Source organism: Oryza glaberrima, chromosome 6, assembly GCF_000147395.1.
Source record: "Oryza glaberrima chromosome 6, OglaRS2, whole genome shotgun sequence".
Classification (NCBI taxonomy): domain Eukaryota; kingdom Viridiplantae; phylum Streptophyta; class Magnoliopsida; order Poales; family Poaceae; genus Oryza; species Oryza glaberrima.
In genome coordinates, this window is record NC_068331.1 from 26,283,767 (window position 1) to 26,310,564 (window position 26,798).

Genomic DNA, 26,798 nt, shown 5'->3' on the forward strand with positions numbered 1-26,798 from the left:
TTTTATATCAGTTCTAGTGATGAAAATATGATTTTAGAGCAGAATTTTATATTTCTAATTTTAGCAGCTTAAAGGCAAGGTCGAAGAAAGAAGATGATGAAAAAGACGCCTTAAATAATTTAAAATGAAGTTTAGAAATTTCAATTTTTAACCGCAACTTGTAAACTAAAGAGCAAAATGATGAGGGTAGAAATGAAGATGCACTTCAGTTTCAGATAAAATGAAAATACACTTCAATTCAGTTTTCGGATACAAACAGGTGTCGAAAATGTACATTGGGGATGGGTAGTACAAGTGTGCAACAGCAGATCTGTGAGCCATAGTTGTTTACTTAACTGAGCACACCCGCAATACCAGCTGCAAACTCAAATTTACTTGGGGATGAACACATATCTCGACTAAGTCATAGCTTTGAAGATAGTCCACAACTTCAGAGCTCACATTTCACAACAGTGGGGCGCACTAGAGACTACACCCGAGTGCCCCACTGGATTATTGTATTATTACCTCAAATCAGTCACAGTATCTTTAAGCATTACATGATCACACATATTTACATACATGTATACATAGATGTACACATACAAAAACATTTCGAGCCATGCCCCACCCCGAGGGAAAAAGAATTGCTGAGCACACAAAACTGGCTATCTACATGAACATGATTGATGAGCAAAACTAGCCTAGGGTTAGAGCATTATTGGAAGCTATACAGATGCCACGGCCACAACACGTGCTAGCGTTGGTAAACTGCCGGATCAGCCGTCCACAACTCCAGTACAAAGAGAACACAAGAACGTCTTGTGGAAACAACTGAAGCTTCGTCCGCATACAGGCAGTTCTTCCTCACTCACTTGTTACCCTGGAGTGAGAAAAGTTGCTTCAGCAAGATGGGATAAAATCATGTTATAAGCACCTAGAAAGTGAGAGTAACTGAAGTATTACATGAAAGGGAGATGGCAACTCTGTGGAGATCCAAGATTTTCCATGCCTTCAGACTTAATTTGGTCCCCACCAGAATTACATGATGACAGTAAGCTCAGCTGCAATCAGGTAGAGTCAAAATGTCAGGGCATTGCACTATAACAAATCCAAGTCAAATGCAAGTGTTGTGTAGAACATAAAATATGCCCTTATTGACATAGCTAATGCATTTCATATCTGTAGAAACTATATACCGCGAAACCATGATAATAATATCCTATTTAGTTATTCAGGAAAAAGAAATGTTCCGTATAAAGTTTCTATGGCTGTTGTAGCCAGCCCAATCAGGATCAAATCCTCAGTGCAAAGTAAGTTTGAGAGGACATGGATGCGGTCAACTTGACACTAGATATCCAGAAGAACACAGGTGGATGAGAGTAAGCATGTGGTAGGCAACTGATGCAATCTGATCACAGTAATCATGAAAGTAGCCAGTCAATTGTTTGTTATTTAAAACATTATTAGCTACCCCAAACTTCGAACACAAATTCAGCTAACAAGAACCCTAACCACAATAACTAGCCAAAATGGCAAACCTTAACGCTAGTACAGTTCAAACTCTAAATTACTCATAACATGTTTAGATAGCTACAAGATGCATAATATCAGTGGAGAACAAATACAGAAACAGAACAACTTACATGTGCCGCAAAGTTGGGGCTAGTTAAGTTCATGGACAGATTTCTCATCAGCAGTAGTACCTGTCAATTTGTCAGATCAACCAGTGTTCATTGCAAGTGAAATAAAATAGTTATGTGAAGAAAAACTAGAAGTAACAATGGTACGGTTGTCCATAAAATAGAAGAACATGAATTGATCAAAACCAATGCAGTAGAATGGTGAGACAACCTATATATATATTGATACAATGAATTCCTACTGTGTTTAGCATAAAATATACGAATAACTTCTTTCAAATGTGGAAAGTTGCAGCAGATGATTTTTTAGTTAAGGGTAAGAGCTATGAATGGAAGAGAATGCAAAGTCTTATTTTGGCCTTACTGAACAAAGAAAGGCTTCTAAGAACAACAATAGTGAAGTGAAATGTTAGTATCACTGAAACTTTTACAGCTGTTCTACAACTGGGGCCCCATAAATGCACATCTGTCTAACATTTCCACTACTTCAAAATTAAGAATATCTGTGTTGGGAAAAGGATACGATATAATCATAGAACATTCAGAAACTATATCTCAAATCTCAAGAAACATACCGTTTCAACATCAATTGGATCCATCGCCTTTAAAGTCTGCAAATGCCCACTAGTATCTGGATCAAATATGCTTCCCAGAAAGCTGTATACTTGTGCAAAATCTGGCATAGCTGCATGTGTAACCAGAGAGGAACAAAATTGTAAGAATTAGTGGAATAAAGCACTGAAGCCTACCTCAAGGAATATTTAACAACTTAAATATGATATAATATTTCACAATAAGTAAGTCAAGGACTTGTTGCATGACAAAATAACATTTTTCAAATTTCAATACACGTGAAACTATACGTATGTGAGTAGTCAGGCCTCAAAGGTAGATGATTACTTGCAACCATGCAAACAACATGAGAAACTTAGTTTCCATTGACTATAGAAGACTAGTCTAAACCCCCCATCAGGGATCATCAATTATGAAATGTGATGCCTTTGTGGAACCAAATCATTAACTAAGTTCCAACACCATTGGTCCAACATACAAACTAAGCTGTTGATCAACATGCATTTGCCAAGATAGGTCTGCGAACCGTATACTAAATAAAGGAAACTCACCACGTAGTGGTCGAAGCATATTTTCTTGTTCAACTGCTTCAGAAGTTGGCCAAGTAGTAGAAGGACTCTCTATGCTACTAGAGCAGTTATTTGTAGCAACAGCACCTGTACCTGCCAAATATAGTTCGTCAATGGCATTTGTTGGATTTTCTCATTAATTTTGGGCAGAGGTTTATGAGCATAGTAGGTAAACATACCTTGCGTGCGACTTGCACTTAAAGGTTGAGCAATAGAATTGTCCCAGGAGGGTACTACAGCACTGGGATTTGTATTTCTGATGACAGGAGATGTATCCATGGACATAACACAACCTTGCTCCCCCAGAGGAGGGGGTTGTGATATAGCAGCTGGCGAAACTGCACAAGCTAAATAATTCCGATTACTACTTCCCAACTAGAAATAGTTGATGGCAAAAAATATTACAAGACTGAGGCTGCTGAGCAGTACAAACCATTTTTAGAGGCCTTCTGTGGATATGGATGAGCTGCCTTCCGCTTTGGCCTGGGTGGAGGCAGATGTTCACCTGTACCATTTTTCTGAACCTTCAAAAAGTATTTTTGTGCATGGCTCCTTATCTGTCAAAAGAACAGCTTTTTAGATTTTGCAGAGAGAAACCAAAATGGTGTAGGAGCATTTCATTTTAATTGGCACAAAAAAAAACATCTTTTAAACTTGTAGGATACTAATATGCATTTTGAACTTCCAGAATATGGTCATACTCCCAACCGTTCAGCATAGGGTAGTAGTGCCTGCTAATGAGCACTTACTATATTTCAAGTTTGCAAATGTAATTTAACTTCGCGCTCGAGAAGTGTAATCCAAGTTGATTTGACTTGAAACTATATTTGAACTAGGTGCATAGCTTACAGTTGCACAGAAATGCCTGTTTCTTTTTTAAAAAAGAAGGAAAGTGAAATTCCAAGGCTTCAAGCATAGCGCTTCAATTTTCATATCAGGCATAAGATTCTATAAGCCAATAAAATGACAACAATTAACAGACAGAATACAATGGTGTGTTTCAAATAATATGTGGCGTGCATAAATTTCAAATGATGTGTGACACTGCCAACCAGATACATATAGAACGCCTCAAATCAAACATCAACACGCCACTCCAAAGGCTAGCAGAGAAGAATGAAAACGTTAACTAGAAAGGTAGCTATGAACCATACCTGTATCACAGTTTTTGAGCCAACGTATGCTTCAATCTTTTTCCAATCACGATCAAACCTAAATCAAACAAAAGAAAAGGAAGCACATTTAAGAGTTGTGTACACAACATTGACCACCCTAATTACAATTAATCGACAAGAAAATTTTAGCGATCAAATAAATTATACAGAAAAGTCACCCTAACAGCCATGTGTATGATATGTAGCTAGTTAAGTTCGAAAAGTTTAGCAGTAACCAGCAACATTAAGAGATATAAGTCTTATAAAATAAACAGGCCCACGTTAATTCAAATTACAAGTTCAATAAGATTACCACTACTGTTGTATGTTCCCACACTGTCAATATCTGTCAATCCTCTAATAATAATGTTAGATCTCAAAGGTCGATAGTGATAACAAACCAGCACATCCACATTTTAGAACTATTTTTTCTCTGAATTATTCCAAGATGCACCCTTTACCGTGTCCAATCCTACCATGCAAAAACAACCAACAAGAGACATTAACAGAAACCTTTCTACTGAAAACATCTCGATCCAACCTATCCCCATTACTGTCATGTTTTCCTTTGGCTAGCCTATAGAGATCAGCCTAGTGCAAAGGAAAACTGGTCTGAATGAATACCCACACTGTCCAGCGTTTCAAATAACTGGTTACATAATAGTAATACTAAGATGCAAGACTGCTGGAAGCCTATGGCACAAACTTGGTATGCTCGAGAAAGCTAACAGTTCAGGTAACCTATTAGAATTCCTGACAAGTATGATATTGGAAGTTCAAAGCTTGCAACAACTCGGGCCAATCTGCTTCACATAAAGGACTGTTTCAGGATGAAAACTGTTATCTGTCGCCTGCTAACAAAATTCATCAAGTGATCCCTTGCATTTGGATCTATTGAGCAAAACAACCACACTATATGCTTATTAACAGGTGGGTATTCTAACATTTGATATCATTGCATATTGCTCTTTCCCTTATTTATAACCTTTTCAATTTCTGTACAGGTTGTACCACCTATATCCCTTTATTTCTTTTTTGGTTTAGCCCTACATGGCATTTTGTAGCACATTTTAACTTCCATTAATACAATGTTTATCAGGTAGAGCGACCTCTATCATCCCACATAAAAAAGGAAGCAATGAAATGCTTGTTTTAAACTACCATCAGATGCTAATTGAGTTCAGGAAAAATAAATATTGTAACCCTAACATGCAGGAAATTCTATAACCACTGGTACTTTTAGATAATACCAACAGCACTCTTCCCAACATTAAACCCAGCAACTTGGTTCACAAATCCAAGGATCAGAATATCATAAACCTCCCTACTCCTACAGCTACAACGAGATTGTACTTCCTCCGTCCGAAAATAAACCAACTTTATTCCAAAAATAAACCAACTTTTGTAAATGAATATAGACATAGCCTATGTCCATATTCACATACAAAAGTTGGTTTATTTTCGGACGGAGGGAGTAGGCATGAAAGAAGCACGCCTGTCAAGCTACTGGCCCCTACTGACCGCATGAATTCTAGCACCGTAATTCAGTTGAAAGATCAATCCAAAATCAAAACATCATAGTCTACCCAAAATGTGAGACCTAGAAGGTAGTGCCTCCCAACCACGAGTGCTCAGTTCAACAGATTCGACCACCCAATTCGACCCAGCAGGCTAAACCTATCCTCAATTGAACACCTCCTCCAAAAAGGCCGTCTTTCAAACTACCCAGGGTTAGCATTCGCAGGAGGAGCAGATGCACAATCGCATCCAAACTCCACAACGACACAGACGCCACCATACAAGATTATATAAAAAAAAAACAGCAGCACGAAAGCCGCCAAACTATCCCCAACCACGGGGGGCGCGCCGCGCGCGCGCAGAGATAAGAGGGAGAGCGAGAGACGGGGGCAGAATTGGGGGCACTCACAGCTGCAGCGCCTCGAGGAACTTGTCGTGCTCGGGCTCCGTCCAGCTCTCCCTCGACTTGGTGATGGTGTACGGCTTCCTCACCTTCCTCGCCTCCTCCCCCATCGCCGCCGCCGCCGCCGGTGCCGGCACGGCCATCGGCGGCTGCAGCGGCGCAGCCACCACCTGCTTCTCCTTCTCCTTCCCTCCTCCTCCCCCTCCCCCATCCCCACCTCCCCCGCCGCCCGCGACGGCGGCGGCCGCGGAGACGACGGAGGCATCGATCGGATTGGGCGTCGTGCTCATCGAAACCATCAGCCGGGGTCTCGCTCCCTCTGTCTCGCGCGCGCAGGATTCGCCGCGGCCGCGAGCTAGGGTTTGGGTGCTTGTGCGTGCGTGTCGATGCGGGGGGACGAAGCGAAGAGAAAATAAAATGCGAAATGCGACGCTGTGCTGTGCGCGATGTGGATGTTTCTTTATACTTCGGGGCGCTTCGTTGCTGGCCACAAGAGGGGGGGCTGAGGCTGACGTGGAGGGCCCACGTGTCAGTGAGAGGGAGGGGTGGAGTTGGTTGGGTTTGGGTTGGGTTTTGTGCAGGCCTGGCACGTCCCACGCAGTGTCACACGGAATGATTAGTTTGTGCTGCTGCGGTGGAACGTGTCCTGTGTGGTACTACTGTACACGAGTGCAGGGCAGTATTGGTTGACTACTCTGTGTAGCTTTTTTTTTTTCTCTTCCCTCGGAGGCAGGCCTAAGCTGTTTATGGGCCGAACAGGAGCAGGCCAGATTTGGGCCTAAATTTTGAGCCCAAAACTAAACTAAACACACAAATATTAGGTAGTGTTCTTTTTCTCATTAACATTTTACTACGGTTTCCATTAGCACGCTTTTCAAACTAATAAACAACATGTTTCGTACAAAAAGTTTTATATGAAGGTTACTTTAAAATATCAAATGTATTTATTTTCAAGTTTATAGTTTTCTCGTTTTACATGCCCGCTTTTAATCTTAATCCAAAGCAGAAACGAACGGGATATTAGATTGGTTGAAGTTTGAGAAGTTTGCGAGAAATGATTTTTCTCTGTGACCCTGTCGTTTGGTATTGCTCCAAGTTTACGACATTCTTACCAGGAACGAATTTATATATGAAATAAAAGTTATTTTTATCTATGGTATAAACAAAATGTCTTGTCTCTAACAAAACAAATTTCTCAATTACTTTGATCTACCATCGGCTCAACTTTTAAGGATTTCTAGCGTTAACGTTCTCTTTGTTTAAGTTTATAATAAACCATAAAATTTAAGCATGAACGAAAAACAGGTTTTTCATTTGGTTTTTCAAAGCCATAAATCACTTTTACACCATTAAGCCACAAACTAAGTTAGATAAGCATTTTTTTAATGTAAAGTAGATGTATGACTTCACCCTTAAACTCAAAACTTTATTCACCAGTTTATAAATCATACAAGAAAAAAGATAACTTAAAAACCTAAACCCAAAAAAAGGCCATAAGAATTGAAGCTATGCCAATGTCAAACAAAACACGCTGCCTCTGTTTGGAGCAGTACTAGTACAAATAGCTTACTACAAAGTATTCCCTCTGTTCTGTAAAAACCCAACCTAATACTAGATAGTACAACATATTTTAGTACTACGAATCTGGACATATCTCTGTTCAGATTTGTTGTACTAGAATGTGTCACATTCAGTTCTGGATTCGTTTTTTATGAAGGGAGTAGTAAACTGTAATTCGCCATTACTTTCTCTTCAAACTGTCAACAAAACACGCTGCCTCTTATCAATTCAGAACTACTCTGTATAAGCTGGTACAAATGGGTCTCGATTGCCTGCTAGTTTAACTTTTTCCTATTCCCAGAAGGTTGACATGGGAGATTGGAGATGATGTGACTAAAAAGTTGTGTGTGTATGACAGTCTGATGTGATGGAAAAGGATTGAAGTTTGTATCCAAATTTTGAATCTAAACACAGTCATAGAAAGTTGCTGTCGGTCACCCGCACCGTCCTCTACTCCTCTCAATGTCAGATACTCAGATTCAGACATGTGGTTGTTGCATGAACAGTACTACTTTGAACACAGCAGAATTGCAGAAAGTTTCAGTGGCATTCCTGTTGTTGCAGAAAGTTTAAGCCTGCAGCTTCTTCTCCCCACACAAAATCAATGCGGTTGATAGCACAGCTCGATCAGTCTGAAAGCGTTTATGTCCCATTGATGACTCAGCAATTCTGAATCACCTGAAATCCTGAATATACATTTTCCTGTGAGCTCACTGCTGAAATTGCTGATGTACCGAGTACGACAGTAGTAGAAGGGAAGGGGCATGGAGACAGACCGGTAGATGCAAGTGGGTGATGAGCATTGAAGATCTTCAGAACAGTGAAAGGACAAAATACACCAAAACCGCCGCTCAAACTCAAATCTGTGTTTAGATTAGGTATCACAAATTATCTTATTACTGAATTTTTTAACCGCAAAAAAAGAATCTAATTAGTACTCCGTACAGTACTAAGCAGATTTTATAAAAAAGAGAGAGAGAGAGAGAGAGAAAGGTGATGGTGCTTGTGCGGTGAGTGAGATAAGCACTGGGGAAGAAAAATCCTGTGCCTGCCTGACAATAACTCAACTCCAAGGAGGCAGTGATATTTTTGGATTTTTTTAAAATATAGTCATCAGTTTGGTGGTCGACCCACGGAAATAGTCATAGAAAAACAGCAAAAAGGCAACTTTTGCTGGGTTTGGTTACAATTTCTTCTTCCAATTTAAAAACCAAAAGAAAAGGGAAGAGGAAAGGGTAGGAAAGATGGCCTTTCTCTCTCTCCTTCGCTCTCATCAGCTCGAGCCCCGACAGCAAGTGTGAGCTACTGAACTCGGAGACCCTCCTGTCGCGCGGCGCGGCGCGGCGAGAGTGGCCTTTTGATCCGACGAAGCTAGTAAGTTTCCTCGCTCATCCGATCATCTCGTCCGATCTGTGAGCTGGGTTGCTGATTGATCGTAGTTGGGCTCCATGAGCATCAGGGTTTGGCCGACCTGATTGATGAGGTTTTACTTGTTTCCTGGTTCTTGGGTGGCTTCTTGCTTTTGATTGGATTGATTTTTTCTTTCTAGATTGATATATCCAATCTGATAGATATCTCTTGGGTTCAATTTTCACTGATGAGTAAAGATCCCCAGGTGGTCGTGTTCTGAGTTAGGACTGGGTAGGAAAAAAAAAGCCCCTTTAGATGGATTCATCCAAGATCCGATTAGTTGATTGGCTAAATCTGTTTTTGGAATCTGTTGGTTACCCAGGTGAGGTTATTGGCAAAAAAAAAAGACGGTTACTTTGGTCCCCAAATGGCAGGGCATGTAAAAGTTTAGCTTATCTGCGACTAATCAGCTATGTGGTGTGTTCCTTTGTTTCTTTATTGACTGGTCGATCAGTTCGATTCCTTAGAAAGCACTCATTCTGAGTACCGTTCTACCAAGTACCAACGGATCACCTCGATTCGATGAAAAGCAGTTTATATTTTTCGGATTCTAATATGGAGTTAAAGAGGTTATAGGAGTTGGGAACTTTTAGAGGCAGATCAATTACACTGAAAGATACACACTGATGATTGTGTTGGAGGGACCCTCCTTTGGTTTGCAGTTGTGAAAACACACTGCTGCTTGCTTCTTATCCAGTCCATTATCGGTAGTCACTTTCATAAGTCATTTGCTGATTGGAATTGGAATCCGTGTCCAGAAGATCCTAGTTTTTAGGCATTAATTGTGATGAGATGTAAGGAATTCAAACGTGATCGAAATATATCCTTACAGGGGTTGTTAAGATCTGTATACATTTGCTGTCCAAAAATTTTAAAACATAACTGCATGTTTCCATCTTAGAACATGTGATGCAGCTCTTAATATCAATCAGGCAAGAAGTGCAATGTTTTTATCATCTTGTTGGTTGCTACAAGTTGTTTTGAATTTTTTCTTATCATGCGAATGCATGTTGCTGGACTCCTACAATAATTTTCTGCTACTTGTTTTCTTTGAAGCCTTTTATCAGTCTAAGACCCTGCCAATGTCCATTTGGAGATAGGATGTCGGAACAGCAGGATAGTACTAGTAAAAGCTCTAGCTCAAGCATCAGCAGCAGTACACAGGAGAGCGAGGAGGAGGTATCTATAACTATAGGTAGCCTCCTCGCCCAAGCAAAGAACAACAGTGGGCATAGTCTTGGAAGGCGCCTGTCTCAATTGGGTTCAATCCCGGTAATATACAGTCATCAATATTTTTCTTTGTCCCCCCCTTGGCATTTGTTCCCTTGAACTCATCTTGAGCTGTACCATGATTAAATATAGGAATTCTCTCTCAATTGTACATAAATATTGCAATACAGTACTCAATATAATAACTAATACGATAATTATTACAGTTTTTAACTGCAGATTGTTAAATAAAAAAATAAAGTTCTTAATTTACAATAGTGTGCCTTCGGCTAAGTTTTATGACAAGTTACTAATGCCCTCATGTATGGCAGCACACTCCTCGAGTTAATGGAAAAATCCCTAATCTTGATAATGCAACTTTGGATCATGAAAGATTGTCGGAAAGGTAAAAAAAACAGACCTCCCCCTCTCTCTCTCTCTAGAACAGTATGGCCATTGCGCTTTCTTATACTTCTCATTTGTCCTGATCCTTCTTGACAGGTTGGGAAATTATGGTTTGGCCGAGTTTCAAATAGAGGGTGATGGAAATTGTCAGGTTTGTTTTACCATTGAACCTAAATCATCATTTCATTTATAGATACGGTGCCACATCATCTACACTATTTCAGAGTAACATTTTGAAGCAGCTGATATTTTTTTTATTTACTGTTTTAAGGCTGCTGCCATTATCTTATACTGAATAGTGAATAATAGATTGGCCTACATTCTTTTGAAGATTAAGTGGTCTGTGTTGTTTGATCTTTATAGCTGATACTATGAGGTGTTTAGTAGAACTACACCTTCACCAGTCTGTACTTAAACCTGTTCCCTTTTCACTTGATGCCATATGTCACAGTTCCGAGCTTTGGCAGACCAGATATTTCGCAACCCCGATTATCACAAACATGTGAGAAAGTTAGTCATGAAACAGGTGGATTTCTTGCCTCAATCATGCACTGTCATGAATATGCAACTGTGCTGAAACACTATCCCTGTTTTTCAGCTCAAGGAATTCAGAAAACAGTATGAAAGCTATGTACCTATGGAATATAAAGTCTACTTGAAGAAAATGAAAAGGTTCTAATCCACCATCTGGAGAGTTTTTCCATTACTTTTGGCCTACTTACTCATACTTCATAACCATCACCTTGCAGATCTGGGGAATGGGGGGATCATCTGACTTTACAAGCAGCTGCAGACAGGGTAATGTTAGCTGTTGTGGTGTTATGATGGTTGAATAGTTTGTGCGAATACATCTTTTTTTATGCAGATCTTTCTGATTGTTGAACTTGTTCATCGTTTATACCTTAAATCCTACTTCAGGACATCAAATGAAACTGATAAATGCATATATTTATTATCATTGGCTTATTGCTGGCTAACATCCATTATAATGTCCTTAGGAAGATACCTGCAGTTTACCTGTTTGATAACATGTCATTGTTTCATACTGTTTGGTTGAACCATATAAAGAAGAAGTGACCAGTCAGATTTTAATTTGTATTGATATTCATATACCCCCATTTGAACTGTCATTCAAGATGAACGCATAGTCTGTCACCTTGGACATCCTACCGTTGTTTCTAGATCATCTAACACCCTTTTATATCTCCAATTGTACACAGTTTGGTGCCAAAATTTGTTTGCTGACGTCATTCAGAGACACCTGCTTAATTGAGATAGTCCCCAGGGATGTGACTCCCACAAGGGGTGAGAACTGGGATGCTGTATTGCTCCGATCATCACATACTTAGTTCCATGCGACGCTTTTTATCTCACCGATGGTATCTGATTCTTGCATGACCCGCATTTTGTAGAGCTGTGGCTAAGCTTCTGGTGTGAAGTGCACTACAATTCCTTGTACGCAACTGACGGTGAGTGTCTTTCTTAGACTTTGTGAACATCGAATTTGCTCTTATGATTCTTACATCATTAAATTTTAACAATCACTACCATGATATTTTGCATTGTTAGTTCTGAATGTGCTCCTGTTATGTACAATGCAGATCTCTTAACCCGCAAAACCAAGAAGAAGCATTGGTTGTTCTAGGGCGTCTCACCTCGAGCTTCCTTGAGCTTCTGCTGCTGCAGTTCTTTTCCCTTCAAGTTAGCAGCATCTGTGGTGCTTACTAGTTTTACTACCATGGCAACCCAGCCGGCACTGCAATTCCCTAACCTGAAAGAAGAGCTTATGTACAGTTTAACTTTCAGTAGTATGTTTCGCAAGGTACAACACCTGGAACTGTGCAACTTTCAGATCCATGAGTCCCATGTTCTACCCGGCGAGATGTAGTTTTGTTTTTGCATAGTATATTGTGATCTATCCAGGTGCTTGCTTTGTAAAATCATCATGTGAGCTGGCTAGATTTTTTACCATATATAAGCTTCAGTTGAATTCTCGAATTCCAAAGATCGTTTTGCTAAACTGAAGTCTGAATTTCTCAGTGGTAAAAACAAGCACAGATTCAACACCATTGGCAAGCGTTTTGTGGGATCTCTAAGGTAGTGTTTGGTTGATGGGATGGGATGGGATGGGATGAACCCACTTTTAGAGGTGTTTGGTTGAGGGGCGAGTGGGATGGGTTGGTCCCTAGAGAGGAATATTCCTCCCAGATCCGGGACAAACCCATCCGGCAAAATCGGGCGGACGAGCTCGTCCCACTTGGACGGAGCACACGGCGTCTCCTCGGCGACCGCCGGCGCTCGTCCGCGCCCGCGCCCGCCGCCTCCTCCGTGACCGCCGGCGCTCCGCCACGACCGCCTGCCACCACCTCTGCGACCGCTGGCGCTCCTCCACAACCCCTTGCCTCAACACCGGTCGCCGCCGCGAGCGAGATGCTCGGCGCCATCCCGCCACTCATCGTGATGCTCGACGAGAGCGGTTTGCGGCAGCTGTGGTGATGTCGACGCGGCGGGCTCGAGTGGCGGCAAAGCTTGGAGGTAGGGAGGGCGGCGGCGGCGGATCCAGAGACGGGGGACTCGGCGGCGGCGAAACTTGGAGGTAGGGAGAGCGGCGGCGGCGGATCCGGCGCAGGGGATCTCCCGATCCAGCCGTGGCGACGACGGTGGGCCAGCGGGTTGGGTGCTCCGGCGGTGGTGGCCGTCCTGCTGCTGCTGCTGTGCTTGATCCGGTTGTTCCACTCATGGATGCAGGTGGCGCAGTCGATGGTCATTGACGGTGATGGCAAACGGCGTCCATCCCATCTCTCCCTCATCCCTTCAACCAAACAAAAAATTGGGATTGTCCCATCCTACAAACCAAATATGTGAGTGGAATCATCCCAACCCCAAAATCAGGGATGGTTTCATCTCATCCCACCTAGTCCCGAAACCAAACACATGCTAATGGGTCACACACGATGGCAGGGTTTTACCAAAATGAAGGGAGTTGTGGTAAATAGTTTATTTACATCAAACCTTGACAAAAATTGGTAGAGAAAACAATAGAGGGGCTCTAATACTGGTAGAACATTCATGGAGTTGGGGGAATCAAACCCGTCCTAGCTAGCTTCTAATGCGAAAACTTGAAAGAATTCAAATGTTTAACATAACTTGTCTAATTTCACCGATTTTCATCGGTTCGAATACCGATCGTAGCTGTAAGAAAAATTTTATCATAAGACACATTTTTTTTCGTTGACATTAATCAGATCAAAATTAAATTACTAGTTTTCTGGCATTTACGATAGAACGCTGCGAAATCACGTCACTGCCAACGGGACAAATGGGGCGTGCGTGTCCTTGAATGTTGCAAATCAATTTTGACGCACTTGATAAGCATATGTGTGAGACGTGCACGCAGCACGCCGTAGGTGGCGCATGTGGCATACGTGTTTGCATGTCCTTTTACATGTTTAAGAAACAGTTTCAACGTCATTAATCTACGGAAGCGTCCTGTAGGTGGTCAGAAATAAACCGAAAAACTATAAGGAATAATAATTGAACATTTTTTTTCGTTTATTTAGTTTTCTTTCTTAAGTGCTCCCTTCGTTTATAATTAATACTATAAAACACTTAACTTTTTTTAACGAATAAGATGTTAAATATTTTTAACGTAGTTTCTTTTCAAGTATTGACTTTTAATAATTTTTAATAAATTATTTTTATTTTCTAGTAAACCATTTTGATTTATTACAGAATATGAGCAATCGATGATGATGACCTAAATTTTAGTCAAGCCTAAAATTTAATTAAAGAAAAAAAATTAAAGTGTATAGTACTCCACGCTGTGTTCGGAGTCTAGTGATGGGAGCTAATCCCTCCCGCACGGAAAACGGAGTAGTCCATTAGCGCGTGATTAATTTGATTTTTTTAAGTAACTTTCGTATAGAAACTTTTTAAAAAAACATATCATTTAGTAGTTTGAAAAGCGTGCGCACGGAAAACGAGGGAGATGGGCTGGGAACATAGAGATGCAAACACAGCCTATGAAATGGAGAGAGTACTCAAGGGAAAAAAAACTAGATAAACTCAGGTTGTAGACTTTTCGTACTTCACCTTGGCCGTTCCCAACTTCCATCTTTTACTTCCATCCCCTTCCCTCTGCACTGCAGCAACGCCTGCGTGGTTTTTCTTTGTTTTTTCCAACAGAAATTAATCCGGCTTATATTTTTCTCCTGTGAATAAAAAAAAAAACAGAATCTCGAAGAACCGAAGAAAACCAAACCGAACCGAAGAGTGCGTGAGCCATTACGTCGTCTACCTCGCGCCGCTCACCTCTCGCCGTCGTCGAAGCCACACGCGCGCCACAATTTCTTTTAATCCTCGGTGAGACGAGAGCACGAGACCCATCCCCATCGATCCCACATCCACGGCGCTGACTTCTCCAGCTCCACTCCACGTCTCCCAGCACGAGGGGAGGAGAAGAATCAAATCAAATCAATCAGTCGCAATCGAGGGGAATCCCACAATTCTGGACAACCCGAGACCCTCCCGCTCCGCTGGATTCCCCGCCTCCCCTTCTTGGATTGGGCTCAGCTGGGATGATTGGATTGCCGGTCGCGGTTTGAGCTGAGGAGATTCTTGCAGTCGAGGGGGGAGGAATGGAGGTGAGCAAGGAGGAGTTCTTGAGGCAGTTCGGTGGCGACTATGGCTACCCGGGCGCGCCCAAGGGCGTCGACGAGATGCGCGCCGCCGAGTTCAAGCGGCTTGAAGGTGCGCCTAATCTCGACCTTGTCGATTCCCTTTTTGCCAAATTCTGGGAGGAAAAATGGAATTCTATTAGTGTTTTGTGAGAACAAAAGGATGGATAGGAACTTGTGGCGTTCGGTCAGATGACCGCGTTTCTTGCTGTAACTCACTGTTGTATCGATAAATCTATTAGGTTTGTTGTTGCGGAGAGTGAAGAATCTAGCATCCTACCGAATTTTGCTACATAAGCTTCAACAAATGTGCTTGTTTTGATGTTTGGAACTGCAGTAGTGTGAGCTGCAAACTATGTAATAAGAATTGGCTATAGCTTCTATGAAGCAAATCCGGGTTGATTTCCATTATATATAAAAAAAACAAATGTGCTTGTATTTGTAGCAGGTTTCTAGATTTTTAATTTTCTTTCTTTCTTGATCTTGAGGAGCAGGGATGGCTTACCTGGACCATGCCGGTGCGACGCTGTATTCAGAGGCGCAGATGGCGGATGTCTTGAAAGACCTTGCATCCAATGTATATGGGAACCCACGTATCCTTAGACTTTGAGACAGTGTTCTGGACACTTCATTGTTGTTACCTTGGTAGAACATTGCACTGCAGATTCTTGGGGATGTGTTCTTTGACATGCTTATTAGATAGTCAGAGTGATTCAAGCATGGCTGCGAGTGACCTCGTTACTGCTGCACGCCATCAGGTATTGTGTGCTAGTTTTCCAGAACAGTTACTTCGGGAGAATAGTGAATTTAGGCTGCCTCATGGCAATAGTATTTAAGCTCTATCAGTCTATGCCAATGCTCAGCATTGGCACATTGCATGATGAGTCATCCTGCATCCATTTTTTTTCCATTTTACGCCCTAGTTATTGCTACTTTCTTATCTACTACTACGTACAATGATTTGTGCCCCAGGAAGTTGCATGAATTGTTTTGATTCCAAGGTACTACAACAGGGTGCCTGCACAGCTACATCTTTACTATATCCAGTTATGCGCATGGTACAAGTTTTGCCATCTGCTAATTTCTTTGTAGTGATGTTGACCTGTTTTTCACAGGTTTTAAAATACTTCAATGCATCTCCCAGAGAATACAAGTGCATATTTACCTCTGGGGCAACAGCAGCTCTGAAACTTGTTGGTGAATGTTTTCCATGGAGTAGAGAAAGCTGTTACATGTACACGATGGAGAATCACAATAGTGTGCTTGGGATAAGAGAGTATCCTACCACAAAACGTTTCTCAGATCATTAAACTCTATTATCTGACTAGTCAAAGCATACAGAACTATGCACATACATGCAAAACTAGTGGGATATACAGCTGGTTTATGTACATAGCTTGATATCTTGATACCTTCATCAGTATGCTCGGTAATGTGTTCTGCATTCAAACATGAGGCAATGAATTTCTCCTGGGCAGTTTCTCAAAATTCCATTTATTCCTGTCAGTCTATGTGTAGGATCATGAAATTCACATTGGCACATAGTATCTTGTAAATTTTGTCTTCCCTTAGCAAATTTCTAGATATGCTCTGAGTAAAGGAGCTACTGTGTTGGCCGTTGATGTTGAGGAGGGTGCTGATCTGGCAAAAGACAATGGAAGTTATAGTTTGTATAAGATTTCAAGACGCACAAACCAAAGAAGAAGCAAAGATGTGCTTTCACACAATTGTCAGAACGGAAGTCTTTCAGATATTTCAGGTCAGTCCCTTATGATTTTTATTTTTGTCCTTTACAATTGCTGAATAACATATTCTTGATCAGGTTCAATTATTGATCAATATTGTAGAATTTACACAGAGAATTTGATTGTCTTATTTCCAATCTGTTAACGATGTTTTCAGTTTTCTCTAGCTTTCTTTTATTCTTTATGAGGGAGTTAACTGGGAACACATTTATCATTCCTGGATTTTTCCTTAAGAAGTTTGTTTATTTGGTTTATTGGTTTGACATGGTCATATTGTATGACCATGCAATGTGGAATGAACATGGATAACTAGAAATATTGATAGCAAAACTTTTGGTTTGCTCTCATTTGGAAGATTAATTCCAGTGCGATGCTTAATATTTATGCTCACTCCCCCATTCATTTCTTCTGTAGGGAACAATTGGAATATATTTGCATTCCCGTCAGAATGCAATTTTTCAGGACAAAAGTTCAGTCTGAGCTTGGTTAAGCTCATCAAGGAAGGAAAAATCCCATTGCAGCAGCAGTAAGATGCATTGAATTTGTCTTGCAGGATCATTGCCTTGTTTTCCTTGGACTCTAGTGTCTTTAGCATGCTTATTAAATGCATTAATATAGGGGTAAATGGATGGTTCTGATAGATGCTGCAAAAGGATGTGCCACTGAACCACCGAATTTAACTGTGTATCCTGCTGATTTTGTCGTATGTTCCTTCTACAAGGTAATCCACATGCACCTGTTGTGTTTTGAAATGCTTGGTCCTACAGAAGTCACCAATTGATATCTTTGGCAAACCTGCAGATATTTGGCTATCCAACTGGCCTTGGTGCTCTAATTGTAAAAAATGGTATGCAACTAGCAATTATCACTTAACTTAGCATGATAGTTTTTTTTTTTCTTTTTACACATATTATAATCTAAGCTACATTGGATAGGATAAGATAAATTAACTAACAACAGCAATCTGTAAATCGTTGCCATCATTATTCTTTGCAAGGGAATGATAACCTTTCTAATGACCTTTTCTATATTTTCCATTTTATGGCAGAGGCTGCTAATCTGTTGAACAAGACATATTTTAGTGGAGGTTTGTGGTCACAGCTCGTTATACTTGGTTTTGAGTAATCTATTTTCTATATCCTGGTTTTTAACTTACCTCCGGAATTGTTATTAAACTCCAGGAACCGTAGCTGCTTCAATTGCTGACATCGACTTTGTTCAAAAAAGAAAGAATATCGAACAGGTTCTAGAGGATGGAACAATCTCGTTCTTGAACATAGCTTCTCTCCGACATGGGTTTAAGATCATTGAAATGCTCACTACCTCTGCAATTGAACGGTACGTAAGACAGTTTGGGTCCTAGCACCCTATCCATGATGTATAGTTAACACCCTGATGTTCTTTTGTAGGCATACTACATCCCTTGCTACTTATGTGAGAAACAAAATGCTGGACCTGAAGCACAGTAATGAGATAAATGTTTGCACAATATATGGACAACAGTATTCCAAGGTTCCATAACTAAGTTATATCTCATTATATTTCTATCTTCTTATTAAGAATTACTGCTGCTTTATTTACTTTTCTTCCATTGGTTTGGATTATTTGTCATCCATATAAGAACAAGCCATTATGAATAAGATATTCTGAAGTGCCCACTTGAATTCTGCTAGCTCTCTGCACTTATCTATTCTTTTCTATGTATTATGTTTTAGGTGGAAGGTCTGAAAATGGGCCCTACAATCACATTCAATTTGAAAAGAGAAGATGGCTCTTGGTTTGGATACCGTGAGGTGGAGAAGCTTGCTTCCTTGTTTGGAATACATTTGCGTGTAAGAGCACAAAAAATCATCCTTCCCCTTTCCTAAGTCTCTGTTTTAACATCTCTATTGGGGCATCTTCATGTGGTGAAATTTTACCCACGCATTACATGATAAATTAGAGCTATGAAAATCAAGGTTCTAAAATATGAGAATCCAATTACGTTTTTATGAATGACAATATTTCTTTATGAGTTCCATCCATAGTTAATGCAACAGCAGCACTTGTAGATTTATGAACAAGCAGCTACATGTGCTGTGCAAGTCCTGTGACAGGTGATGGATTATGCATTGTGGCGATTAGCTTGTACAGATCAATGTATATCTTATCTCAATCATATATCTTTCCACACAAGAAAACTGATCATAACTTCTGCCCAATCAACTCCAGAGTATTCAATTGCTCAGTCTAATTTTTTTGCCTCTATTGTTTTCCAGACTGGCTGCTTCTGTAACCCTGGCGCTTGTGCTAAGTATCTTGGACTGTCCCATTCAGATTTAGTTTCTAATTTTGAGGTACTACACAACACAACAATAAGCATACCATTATACCTTCAGATGTTTCACGTCTTAATAAAGCGAATGCACTGTATACATATCAGGCTGGGCATGTTTGCTGGGATGATAATGACATAATAAATGGAAAGCCAACTGGTGCTGTCAGGATATCATTTGGGTACATGTCCACATTTGAAGATGCAGAGGTGCGAAATTAGTCCATTTTATTTGTTAAGGGCATATCTAAATTTCCATGCAAACTTAACTTTAAGTAGCTATCAGCTATCGCTAATCTCACCTTTCCCCCCGTAGAAATTCCTGAAGTTCCTGCAGTCCTCTTTTGTATCCCTACCAGTACAATTCAACAACGGGTACATGTTGAATCTGAACAGTCTTAACTTAATAGGTAATTGCCTTATAATATGAAGCCAGTGATGTATTTCTTTTTTTATGCATGTACCAGTAACATTAATATATTTTTGTAAGTTGCAGATAATTCGAGTCAAAAGGCTGTTTCAGATATTCACTTAAAATCCATAACTATTTATCCTGTGAAATCATGCCAAGGATTTAGTGTAAAGAGTTGGCCACTAACCACTGGTGGTATGCCTAAATTCTGCACCTTTGACTTGTTCTTTCATTTGTAACTTATTTTGGTTACCTTATATGCATAGTTCATAAGTTATTATGTGTTTTGTTTTAGGCCTAATGTATGATAGAGAATGGCTTCTCCAAGGGTCAGGAGGTGAAATTTTGACACAGAAAAAGGTAAATTAGCGATTCCTATTTTGTGTATCTGTTAAGCCTTATGAGTTATGAGGGCGCGACATGTATGCATTTATATGGTGTTTTTATACTGACACTGCAAATCTGCAAGCTTTCTTTTATTTATTAGATGTCTTATTCCCTTAGTAAAACATTTAATATATGGTGAAGGATAATCTGTTTAAAATTGTGGAGCCAATGTGTCCTCAGGTTTTCCCTTTAATGAATTGACTATATTCTACAGGTGCCAGAGTTGGGCTCAATCCGCACATTGATAGACCTGGAACTTGGGAAACTCTTCATAGAGTCTCCCACACGCAGGGATAAATTGCAACTCTCTCTTCTTGAGAGTTTGGCTGATCTAAGTGAAGAAGTAGATGTATTTGGTCAGAGGTATGATTGGATAATTGGATGCATGTTGAGCAACCTTACGAATCACCCATTTGAGTATTTGATTGATCCACCATCTTTTGTTCTTCGCAAACTTCCTTTGGCACTCATTGTACTTTGATCACAAAAATGTAAACCATATAAAAGTGGTGGGTGGATTCCTACAACATTGGGCATTATATTTGGTAGTATTACTCTAGAATGGTCATTAATGATCGCTTCCTGCAAAATGCTTTAGGTATGAGGTGCAAAGTTACGATGATAGGGTAAACACATGGTTCAGTGAAGCTATTGGACGTCCTTGTACCTTGGTGAGATGCTCAAGCTCCAAGTACCGTTCCTGCACATATACTGGCTTGAGAGATCGTCCATGTAGAGATACTCAAAGCAAACTTAATTTTGTTAATGAAGGACAACTACTACTAATATCAGAAGAAAGCATCTCTGACCTCAATAGTCGGCTAAATTCAGGTATCCAACCTCCTTCATTTTCCGCTCTTTTCATTTTTACCGCAAAAGGTCCTCTACTCAATCATAGAACTAATTGAACTTTATCATTCCTTGTTGGCTATGATCCAACATAGTCAGTATGCAATGTATAGCTGCACATTCTTTTCTTGGGATAACCTTGTTATGGGAACTTATTCTGTAGTTACATATTTTGCAGGCAAAGGGGACTGTAAGCAAAAGTTGCCTGTTGATGCAATGAGATTCCGTCCCAACCTTGTTATCTCTGGGTCGAGTCCATACAGTGAGGATAACTGGAAAAAACTTCGTATCGGAGAGGCCTGTTTTACGGTATACATTTTATAACCCTTAAGATCCCATTGCTACAAGACCATAATTTGGCTTTTTTGCAATTGCTGAGTTACTGATTTCATTCATTCTGGATGGCTTATGTGCAGTCCATGGGAGGATGCAATCGCTGTCAGATGATCAATCTACACCAGGACTCCGGGCAGGTGCTCAAATCAAAGGAACCATTGGCCACTTTAGCGTCATACAGACGAAAAAAGGTAAGTTGGCATGCAAAATTTTCATCAGTGGCCAACCTGCAGTTGTTCTTCAGTCATGTGATCCACATTTTATACGTGACCAGGGCAAGATTTTGTTCGGCATCCTATTAAACTATGAAGACATTATGGAAGGGGAAAATGAGACCATTGCAGGGAGATGGCTCCAAGTGGGGCAACAAGTGTACCCTTCGACAGAATGACTTGATGATGAAGTAGCTGCGGACATATCACTTGAGTACATATATGGAATTGCAAGTTGCATCAGCAGCGACCTTGGTGATGATGAAGTGATGATTGTTACGTATACAAAACACGTCGGCATACAAAGCATTTTCGTAATTTTCCAATACGCATAAGATGAAACAAGTTTAGTTAGGTGAAAACAGAATATACCTTCACATGTATCACATATATACTATAGTTCTCAAAATGCTTTTATATAACACACAAGGGGCTCTAAGCCTAAGCCCTAGCTCAAACAAAACGAAATGATTGTAAAGAAAAATGTACAGACGGAAATGGTTCATATTTCAGAGTTCTCATGATTACGGTTTCTGTGCACAGGGTATCAGTCATATTAGCAATCTTGGTACACTATTGAATACTATTTGAAAACCAGGTGTGGTATCAGGACTTAAGAATTACGCAAATGATTACATATTAAGTGGATATGACAGTATCTATTAACAAGGAGAGGTGAGGGCATGTTGCATACACGATGAAATGCCTTAACTAGAAGGTCAGATTGCTCTATGCTATACGACGCCATTTGAGTTTGATCCCTTGTACCTGAAGGGGAAATGGCTCTAGAAACTAGAGGACAGCTAAGTAAAAACACTTACATTGTCAACCTAAAGGTCTAGAAGTAGAAGCAGTTAAGAAATCATAGCAGGTATAGCCCATACCATATGTACAGAGCATCACGTCTCGTAACGACAGGGAGCAAGCAAAAGCACAGTGGCAGGTATATGATGATGATGCAAGAGAAAACGCAGTACTGTAAGTTGTGTTTCAGTCCACTTTGTGCAATGACATATGCTGGTCCACATTTGAGAGTGCACAACTTCAGAGTTCGATGATACGATTTCATCCACGTTTGAACTCAAATATCGCCACAACACTCTTTCTTCAGGCTCAAACTCTTTCCTCAAGATAGAGAAGCCTTCCAGGGACAAGTTTCCTGTGTTGAAACATATGATTTCACAATTAGTACCATGTATGACAGGTTCTGTAAAAGATGGGTAGACAAATTTCCTATTCCATCCGTTTCACAATGTAAGACTTTCTAACATTGCCCACATACATATAGATGTTAATGAATCTAAACACATACATATGTCTAGATTCATTAACATCTAAATGAATATGGACAATGCTAAAAAGTCTTATATTGTAAAACGGAGGAAGTATAAGTTACCTTGTAGGGGGCACCTCCTCGTCAGACAAAACCTTTATCAACCTTTCCTCAAAGGGTGTGGAATGCCAGCTGACATGTTGATCCTAACAACAGTAAACCATCAGAAGTTCAGAACAAGTTGTGAATTTACATATAAGCCCAGCTTAAGAAAATCACTAGATGAGTCAGTGATAATACCTCTCCATATTTTCTAGTTGTGTTTGGAATACAGTGGCAATCCCAAGCCTTGGACAACCTCGGAGTATGATTGTCCACATCCACATTATCCTCAGAAGTCATAAAGGCATGTCCCTCTTCGATAAGATTGTTCTCATCGTACATTTGGTTCGTGTTTCCTGCGGGTGAAGATTTAAGCCAGCGTGATAGACTGCACACCTCAATATTTTCATCTGAATTGGACTTTGATCTCTCTCCAGCATCCAATAGCCTTTGGCGGTCGAGCTGATACTTAGACACCTCAAGAGGGAAATGTGAAGAATTGAGTGATTCTCCTTTAACCACTGAATCTGAAGAGATCTGCTGTGTCATCTTGGCAGAATCTGAAAGTTGCATCTTCTGAAGCTTGTTCTCTGTTGGTCTAAAGATGGGATATGCGAATTGTTTGCGGGTCTGCACACGCTTTCCAGACGATCCTTTATGTGAAGTATAAACAGTTCTGGGGGTCTGCATATCATCTCTCAATACTAGAGGAGTATGAAAGGGTGAATCACTGGAACCATCGTTGATGCTTTTGATGTTCTGGAAGGGGGAGTTGCCTCGGATAGCTGATTGATAAACTGATTTAACTAGTGGAAGATGTTCAGTATCTTCAGTGTTAAGTTGAGGCGTCAAGATATGATCCTCCCCATATTCAAAGCTGCATAGTATGAAAATGAAGCATCAATTAAATATCTCACCATGATAGTATATTAAAAAACTTCAGACACTAATGGAAATTAGGGCAGTTCTTACCCTCCAGATGATTTAGATTCAAATGCTGGAGTTGCTTCCACTGCCAGTACATTTGTGGGAATTTTATCATGCTACATATCAGAAGTGAAGGTATCAGAGAATGAATATTGATAAACAAATTATTCAGAAATGCTCTTCTCACCTCAATGTAACTTTCCATATTGATTTGATAGGATATGTTATGGAGTTCAGCTGGTGTTTCAGATAGTGTGCCACATAACTTGAGGAAATTTGCCTGTGTAGAGTTAAAAAGTGCAATGAAAAATTCAACTTCACAGTAAAGTACTAGTAGACTATATGTATAAAGAGTATATCTCAACAGCTCAGTACTCAACAATTTACCATCTTAAACAAGGTCTAAACAAAAAGGGTACTGGATAAGAGCGTGACTTCGAGAGCAAAAGGAAAAACTGCAGAAGATAAAAAAATATGTAGATAACACATGTACACCAATATAATCAAAACAGGAGTAGCATCACTGAGCTTTCCAATCCTATATATGATGGAAATTCTGGACAAAATCTTATGCCCAAAGCATATAACATAAACATATTATCTACAAATGCAATGCTCATAAGCCCATAAAAACATTTACTGAACTACAGTACAAAAAATAAAACTCTTTTTTACAGGACAGATCTTACTACAGTTCATTTAAAAACTGATTCAACCATACACCGTAACTCCAAGAAATTCCACAACCATCCGATTATTGTTATAACATAATTGTGAGGTGATGTGGCCTAGTTATAGAACATAAGGTGGTGGCTGTCAAGACCATGAATCCAAATCTCCATTCTCCTTCCAAAAACAGTAGTCCTTGTGATTTCTCTCTATTTTCTCACCAATATAAAAGATATATCCAGCCAGCAATACTGAGTGTTTAAGAACATGTCTACTAGGACATATACAAGGAACGGGTTCCCAGGTCATATAATTGCCGGTTAGGACATATATAGCTCCTAATTCACTGATCACTACTAGGTGCACGACCAAACAAATATGGATAAACGTTCTGCAGAATCTTGCAACAAACTCTCTAGGTGCTCACTCTAGTACTTTACAATAGAACTTAGCTTAGCACTTTTCATGGAACTTATGCAATAGTTGTTACTGCCAGTAAATCGAGTGAAGGCACGGTATAAAGCTAATTCTATCAGCCAAACAGTAGAAAAACACAAGAAGGGATCAAAAACACTTGAGATCTAGTTTCTGGTAAGCTGAAGGTTGCACATACACAATCAGACTGTCAACCTCAAACTAGAACGCGACACTGACAATAGCCATCCGAAGAAGTAAATAATCAGACAATAGATTACATCGCACTTGATTACGGGGAAAAGAAAATTCATTCGAGCATACCTCGGATCGAAGCTCCTCATCGCTGCCACAATCATCAGCCAAATCCTCATGAGATCCTCCCCTCCCTCCCAATCCTAAACAATGCCACAAACACACAGATGGGGACAACGTACGCGCTTACCCCCACACGAAACCACACAACGAAATCGATCGAATCAGACCTAGCTCATCGTCGTCCGAGAGCAGCTCCCCGAGCCGATCCTTGTGCGCGAGCGAATCCTGCATCGGAAACGCCAGAGAACAATCACCACCTCAATCCAAATCCCCTCCCAAAACCAAACGATCCAACACGAGGTCCCGCAACGAAGCGGGAGGGATATGTGTACGGGAGGCTAGGGTTTAGGGGGGTTCCCTTACGCGGCGGCCGGAGCCGGGGCTGTCGTCGCGGTCGCGGTCGCGGGGGTGGGGGCCGAAGAAGGAGAGGAAGAAGCCGACGAGGACGGCGTCGAGGAACTCCACCACCGCCCTCGCGATCGCCGCCGCGCACCGGCACATCGTCGTCGCGTCGCGGCCCTTCCCGCCGACTAGGAGAGAGGCGGAGGGGAGGAGGCGAGGAGAGGGGATATGGTTTGAAATGGGAAGCGAAGCTGCGAAGAGGAGGGAAGCATTATTATTATTTTTTTATTATTTTGGGGAAGCGAGAAGGATAGTTGATGGGCCAGGCCTTCGCGACTTCAGCCCAACTATTAATAGTTTGGGCCTCTTCTGTTTTAGTCAGATTTGTCAACGCACCGGGCCGTAGAAAAAAAATCTGTTTGGGCTTCAGCCTTTCTGCTCTCTCTGCTTCTTTCTCTTTTTTTTTTCTGGGAACATATATGCTGTTTGGACTTTCGAGCAGATTGTAAAAAAAAACAAAAAAGATTTCTGGGTTCCTTTTCTGTAAATAGAAGATCAATATCTAAGGAAACTATTTAAAAAATATTTTCTCGATTTATGTCTCTGTACACGTACTTACCTCCTGAATATTCCTACTAAAACATACCTCATACCACTATATATATATATATATATATATATATATATATATATATATATATATATATATATATATATATATATATTGACGAACCCAAAACATAAATTACCGAGGATCCTATATAACTAATTATTTAATTATCGACTGATATTACTAATTAATATGGTATAATTTAGTTAGAAGTGAACAATCTACTCGTGAATTCGTGATCCTATGACCTCGCGGAAAGTTGCATGTCACTATATATGTACCCATGTGTATATAATAAATGTAGACAAAGGGATTCGACCATTAAGCTCGCTCCATCGGCGCAGTTAGTGTCGGGCCCTCCACAGAGTCGCGATCTCCAACAGTAGCAGCTTGGATTATTGGAGATCGATCGATCGATCAGATCACCGCGTCTATGGACACAACACCTGCATCCATCTCTCCGCGGTCGAGAAAGTTTCCAAGAAATGACTTTTCGCCTCAATGATTCCCAACAAAATCGTCTCGATCGTCTCCGCGACAAAAGCATGGCCGCCGGCGACTAAACGCGAGGCTCTATGCACAGTGCACACACATGCTTTGTTGTTGGCACCGCCACATTGACATTTGTGGCGATCGATTTGATGCTGATTCCTCCCTTCCGCTGCATTTACATGTGTAGCACGCGGTTTTCACCCATGGATCATATCGACACGCTATGACGTTTGTACGTACGCTAACTGCCTGCACTGTTTGATTTCCAAAGTGATTTTGCCGCTGTGTGGTAATTAA

The 26,798-nt window shown here is 40.6% G+C and overlaps 4 protein-coding genes across 10 annotated transcripts; 2 read left to right on the forward strand and 2 right to left on the reverse strand.

Annotated features, from left to right (window-relative positions):
• Positions 1-193: 193 nt before the first annotated feature.
• LOC127776351 (protein REVEILLE 6-like) lies at positions 194-6,259 on the reverse strand. 4 transcript variants are annotated; one of them, XM_052302711.1, is made up of 9 exons: positions 5,846-6,259; positions 3,919-3,976; positions 3,198-3,321; positions 2,944-3,102; positions 2,747-2,851; positions 2,198-2,307; positions 1,626-1,685; positions 946-1,043; positions 194-862 (listed from the first exon to the last, which is right to left on the reverse strand). In XM_052302711.1, exons 1-9 carry the CDS (start codon positions 6,136-6,138, stop codon positions 847-849), a joined length of 1,023 nt encoding a protein of 340 aa, XP_052158671.1. In that variant the 5' UTR covers positions 6,139-6,259; the 3' UTR covers positions 194-846. The 4 variants fall into 4 exon arrangements, with proteins under 4 accessions (XP_052158671.1, XP_052158670.1, XP_052158669.1 ...); XM_052302710.1 differs by having other exon boundaries at positions 2,747-2,857; XM_052302709.1 differs by having other exon boundaries at positions 2,944-3,111.
• A 2,295-nt stretch (positions 6,260-8,554) lies between these two features.
• On the forward strand, positions 8,555-12,421 carry LOC127776352 (OVARIAN TUMOR DOMAIN-containing deubiquitinating enzyme 11-like). Of its 3 annotated transcripts, none has more exons than XM_052302713.1 (10): positions 8,555-8,773; positions 9,877-10,081; positions 10,351-10,424; positions 10,520-10,574; positions 10,875-10,949; positions 11,022-11,095; positions 11,173-11,221; positions 11,644-11,728; positions 11,836-11,892; positions 12,025-12,421. In XM_052302713.1, the coding sequence occupies exons 2-10, from the start codon at positions 9,911-9,913 to the stop codon at positions 12,066-12,068; spliced, it is 684 nt and encodes a 227-aa protein (XP_052158673.1). In that variant the 5' UTR covers positions 8,555-8,773; positions 9,877-9,910; the 3' UTR covers positions 12,069-12,421. The 3 variants fall into 3 exon arrangements, with proteins under 3 accessions (XP_052158673.1, XP_052158674.1, XP_052158672.1); XM_052302714.1 differs by having other exon boundaries at positions 9,910-10,081; XM_052302712.1 differs by having other exon boundaries at positions 8,558-8,773; positions 9,866-10,081.
• Positions 12,422-14,670: 2,249 nt separating this feature from the next.
• On the forward strand, positions 14,671-21,889 carry LOC127776748 (molybdenum cofactor sulfurase). 2 transcript variants are annotated; one of them, XM_052303280.1, is made up of 22 exons: positions 14,671-15,172; positions 15,594-15,692; positions 15,799-15,857; positions 16,215-16,375; positions 16,683-16,858; positions 17,259-17,370; positions 17,463-17,565; positions 17,646-17,691; positions 17,893-17,931; positions 18,026-18,182; positions 18,254-18,356; positions 18,560-18,676; positions 19,103-19,180; positions 19,267-19,368; positions 19,475-19,568; positions 19,655-19,765; positions 19,866-19,930; positions 20,172-20,320; positions 20,556-20,788; positions 20,985-21,115; positions 21,223-21,333; positions 21,417-21,889. In XM_052303280.1, the coding sequence occupies exons 1-22, from the start codon at positions 15,061-15,063 to the stop codon at positions 21,531-21,533; spliced, it is 2,475 nt and encodes an 824-aa protein (XP_052159240.1). In that variant the 5' UTR covers positions 14,671-15,060; the 3' UTR covers positions 21,534-21,889. The 2 variants fall into 2 exon arrangements, with proteins under 2 accessions (XP_052159240.1, XP_052159241.1); XM_052303281.1 differs by lacking the exons at positions 14,671-15,172; positions 15,594-15,692 and adding an exon at positions 16,072-16,157 and having other exon boundaries at positions 15,814-15,857; positions 16,244-16,375; positions 21,417-21,887.
• Positions 21,890-21,905: 16 nt separating this feature from the next.
• Positions 21,906-25,632, reverse strand: LOC127776749 (protein JASON-like). The gene is made up of 8 exons (XM_052303282.1): positions 25,421-25,632; positions 25,225-25,282; positions 25,064-25,137; positions 23,844-23,936; positions 23,702-23,772; positions 22,928-23,606; positions 22,751-22,833; positions 21,906-22,513 (listed from the first exon to the last, which is right to left on the reverse strand). The coding sequence occupies exons 1-8, from the start codon at positions 25,556-25,558 to the stop codon at positions 22,468-22,470; spliced, it is 1,242 nt and encodes a 413-aa protein (XP_052159242.1). The 5' UTR covers positions 25,559-25,632; the 3' UTR covers positions 21,906-22,467.
• Between the last annotated feature and the right edge of the window lie 1,166 nt (positions 25,633-26,798).

Excerpts from the sequence above, each read along its gene's own strand:
- LOC127776351 (XM_052302708.1), bottom strand. The coding sequence starts at position 6,138 with ATGGTTTCGATGAGCACGACGCCCAATCCGATCGATGCCTCCGTCGTC. Across the intron at positions 3,322-3,918 it reads GCTCAAAAACTGTGATACAG|ATAAGGAGCCATGCACAAAA; the intron begins GTATGGTTCATA and ends TTCTTTTGACAG. Across the intron at positions 1,044-1,625 it reads GCCCCAACTTTGCGGCACAT|CTGAGCTTACTGTCATCATG; the intron begins GTAAGTTGTTCT and ends ACCTGATTGCAG.
- LOC127776352 (XM_052302713.1), top strand. The coding sequence starts at position 9,911 with ATGTCGGAACAGCAGGATAGTACTAGTAAAAGCTCTAGCTCAAGCATC. Across the intron at positions 10,082-10,350 it reads CTCAATTGGGTTCAATCCCG|CACACTCCTCGAGTTAATGG; the intron begins GTAATATACAGT and ends CATGTATGGCAG. Across the intron at positions 10,950-11,021 it reads GAAAGTTAGTCATGAAACAG|CTCAAGGAATTCAGAAAACA; the intron begins GTGGATTTCTTG and ends CCTGTTTTTCAG.
- LOC127776748 (XM_052303280.1), top strand. The coding sequence starts at position 15,061 with ATGGAGGTGAGCAAGGAGGAGTTCTTGAGGCAGTTCGGTGGCGACTAT. Across the intron at positions 19,931-20,171 it reads AAATTTTGACACAGAAAAAG|GTGCCAGAGTTGGGCTCAAT; the intron begins GTAAATTAGCGA and ends TATATTCTACAG. Across the intron at positions 20,789-20,984 it reads CAATAGTCGGCTAAATTCAG|GCAAAGGGGACTGTAAGCAA; the intron begins GTATCCAACCTC and ends CATATTTTGCAG.
- LOC127776749 (XM_052303282.1), bottom strand. The coding sequence starts at position 25,558 with ATGTGCCGGTGCGCGGCGGCGATCGCGAGGGCGGTGGTGGAGTTCCTC. Across the intron at positions 23,773-23,843 it reads ATATGGAAAGTTACATTGAG|CATGATAAAATTCCCACAAA; the intron begins GTGAGAAGAGCA and ends TCTGATATGTAG. Across the intron at positions 22,834-22,927 it reads CAACTAGAAAATATGGAGAG|GATCAACATGTCAGCTGGCA; the intron begins GTATTATCACTG and ends TACTGTTGTTAG.